Source organism: Xenopus tropicalis, chromosome 9, assembly GCF_000004195.4.
Source record: "Xenopus tropicalis strain Nigerian chromosome 9, UCB_Xtro_10.0, whole genome shotgun sequence".
Taxonomy (NCBI): domain Eukaryota; kingdom Metazoa; phylum Chordata; class Amphibia; order Anura; family Pipidae; genus Xenopus; species Xenopus tropicalis.
Window position 1 is genome coordinate 10741650 of NC_030685.2, and position 3020 is coordinate 10744669.

The following is a 3020-nucleotide window of genomic DNA, read 5'->3' on the forward strand; positions in this document are numbered from 1 at the left end:
TTACCGTGTGTTGCTATCAGCATTGATATCATGGAGTAGTTTTCTCACTGATTGTTTCACGTCTTTGTTCCTCAAACTGTAGATCAAAGGATTTATGGCTGGTATTAAGATGCAAAACACGGGTGCAATCATTCTGTCATTGCCAGCAGAACCTTGACTTCTCATCCGGAAATGAATAATCATGGCCGTTCCATAGAAAAGAATAACAGAAACGAGGTGGGAGCCACATGTAGAAAAAGCTTTGTGACGCCCCTGTGCAGAGTGAATGAGACCTATAGAGTACAATATGTTCATGTAAGAACACAAGATAGCTAGGAAGGGGATCACAACCACTAGGGTGCAAACAATAAAAACAAACAGTTCATTGTTGAAGGTATTGACGCAGGCAAGGTTAAGCACTGGAGTGATATCACAGAAGAAATGGAGGATGTGGTTGGAATTACAACACGCAACACTAAATGTTGAACTGGTAAGTCCAAAAGAAACAAAACATCCTACCACCCAAGATCCACTTGTTAAGTAGAAACATGTTTTGTGGCTCATCACACTCGTGTATCTCAAAGGGTTGCAGATGGCAACGTACCTATCAAACGCCATCACTGCTAGGAAAAGGCATTCAGATACACCCATTAAAAGAAATGTCTGCATCTGGAAGGCACAACCCAACAGAGAGATGGACTTTGTCTCAGACAGGAAGATATGCATTGCTTTGGGAACAGTGACTGTGATGGAGCAAACCTCGAGGAACGATAGGTTCCTTAAGAAGAAATACATCGGGGTGTGTAGCCGAGAGTTCTGTGTCACTGTTATAATAATCAGGCCGTTGCCCAGCAAAGTGAAGATATACGCAGAGCAGAAGAACAAGAAGATAGAAAGTTGGTGTTTATAATGGAAATCAGAAAAACCAATGAGCAGAAATTCTGTAAAATTACTATAGCATTTTTTGTCTGATATCATTCTGTTTTGTAATATAAAATTACACTGGTATTTTATGTATCACTAATCAAATCATATCATTTCCTTCAGGCACATAATGAGCTCATTGTGTATACACCCCGGACCCTCCACCTCCAACAAACAACTTTAAAACAGTCCTGGAAATGTTCTTGGGAAATACACTCACGAAAGACAAGTGGTGGTCCAGGTATAGAGCACCTTGAGCCCTTGAGGTATAAAACGAACATCAATTTGAAGAGAGATGGCACGCACTCCTTGGTCCACTAAAACTTGTCTTTATTGTAGAGATCTTAAAACAAAGAAAGTCCTGATGCGTTTCGTATACACAAGATACGTAGTCATAGTCATCCTGGAACTGCGCCCACACAGCCTACAATGCTGTGTAATTACATTGTTATGAATATTTTGCTGCATTGTTTGCAAATGATTCCTTCTTATATGTCCAGATCTGTCATTAGAGATGTGCAACCCTGTGGCTTACAGCCTGAGATAGGGAAGGGGGCTTCTATTTCCTATTTCAGCTACTGACAACAATTATTTTAGGTTCAACACATTTTGGTCACATCTACAGTAAATTTTGGCTTTTTATGTTATTTTTTTCACACACGTGAATGTAGAGTTGATGTTCTCTAAAAAATTCAGTAGGCAAAGCGTGAAGATGTCTAAACAGGACCTTTTATGCTGCAATCTGGAAGAGTAGGACATTCAAGGATGTGATTGAGACACCAACTTTGCCAAAACGAACTTTCCTACATCTTTCTACACCTTATCTTACCTTACTGCCTGAGCACTGCAGTGCACAACTAAAAAAAAAAAGGGGTCAATGGTATATTTATAATCATGTAGTCTCTCTGAGGAACTATTCTTTTGGGTCTAATTAGCAAAAATACAATTGTACTGAATGGCACTAGAATTAAGCCAATAATTTGGAAACAGTCTTGCTGTGTTCATAGTTTTTTAGTTTGGCAAAGCAATACAATGAGCTGCATTTGATGGTGATCACGTTGTTTGCCTTTACTTGATTATTTCTGCAAAAATCTAATGTAATTTGCCCAAAATCCTGTGTTTTACCTATCATTCCAGAGTGTCTGAACTCACTCAAGGGGACATATTGTATGAAAAACAATATTGTGCCAATAAATTGTATCTAAATATAGAACAAACATTTTTTAAACAGTAGCGTTTTCATTGAAAATTGTTCCCCAAAATCCTACTAGTTCTGCCCATCCATTCCACTTTCTGCTAGGCTGACCTGATAGGGAACTGAAGCTTGTCTTTCCATGTGTGACTGTAGGGCTGGGATTGGCTATCCCCCTCCTACTGTGCTTTTGGCAGGGACCGTTCGGACATGCCCACCCCTCATTTGAAACATGGACAGTGACCTGAGAGGATCTATTGGAATCTCCAAAAAAAGTATTGAGGATAATGGGACAAAAGTATCGTATATCTCTCTTCACTTTCTCCAGTACAGATATTGATGGCTTTCTGTTTGTTTCCTGTTAACCTCTGTCTCTTGGTCCCTATGGACACTGTCATAGGACAAACTAATAATTTTCAGAGGATATGACATAAGAGGAAGCTGCTATAATAGTACCTACCTATTATATCATGGGAACACTAAACATTTAGTAGACAAAAAGATGAAGCAATAATATTACATGTATCATTCAGTCTTTTCTTCCACTGAAGACAATTATCTGACTGTACCACACAGACATGTTGAGGAATTCAAAAGAGACTCTATGAGAGACTGTGTTGGTGCAGTTAAATATGATTCTGCGTTGTAAGAGGCCCATATTGATACTGAGCACTACTATTAATAATATAACTAGACAGTTAAGGTCTCAGTTCATTAGAGCGAGTCTTAACTGTTCTGAGCAGTCACATTTAGTGATGAGCAAATGTCTTCGCCTGGTATAGATTCACAGCGAATTTCCACATCAGCGAATTGTTTCGCGAAACTTCTGAGCAAATTCGCTGCCGAAAAATTTTTGCGAGTCAAAAAAAGTAATGGTAGTGGCAGATAGGTGCGTTCGCGTCAAAAAAGGTTCGGTCACATCAAA

General features: G+C 39.2%; 1 protein-coding gene across 1 annotated transcript; it reads right to left on the reverse strand.

The window, feature by feature from the left end:
• Positions 1 to 957, reverse strand: LOC108648841 (olfactory receptor 10AG1). Its single transcript, XM_018097347.2, has one exon. It carries the CDS (start codon positions 955 to 957, stop codon positions 1 to 3), a length of 957 nt encoding a protein of 318 aa, XP_017952836.2.
• Between the last annotated feature and the right edge of the window lie 2063 nt (positions 958 to 3020).

Coding starts and splice junctions, on each gene's coding strand:
- LOC108648841 (XM_018097347.2), bottom strand. CDS start 957: ATGATATCAGACAAAAAATGCTATAGTAATTTTACAGAATTTCTGCTC.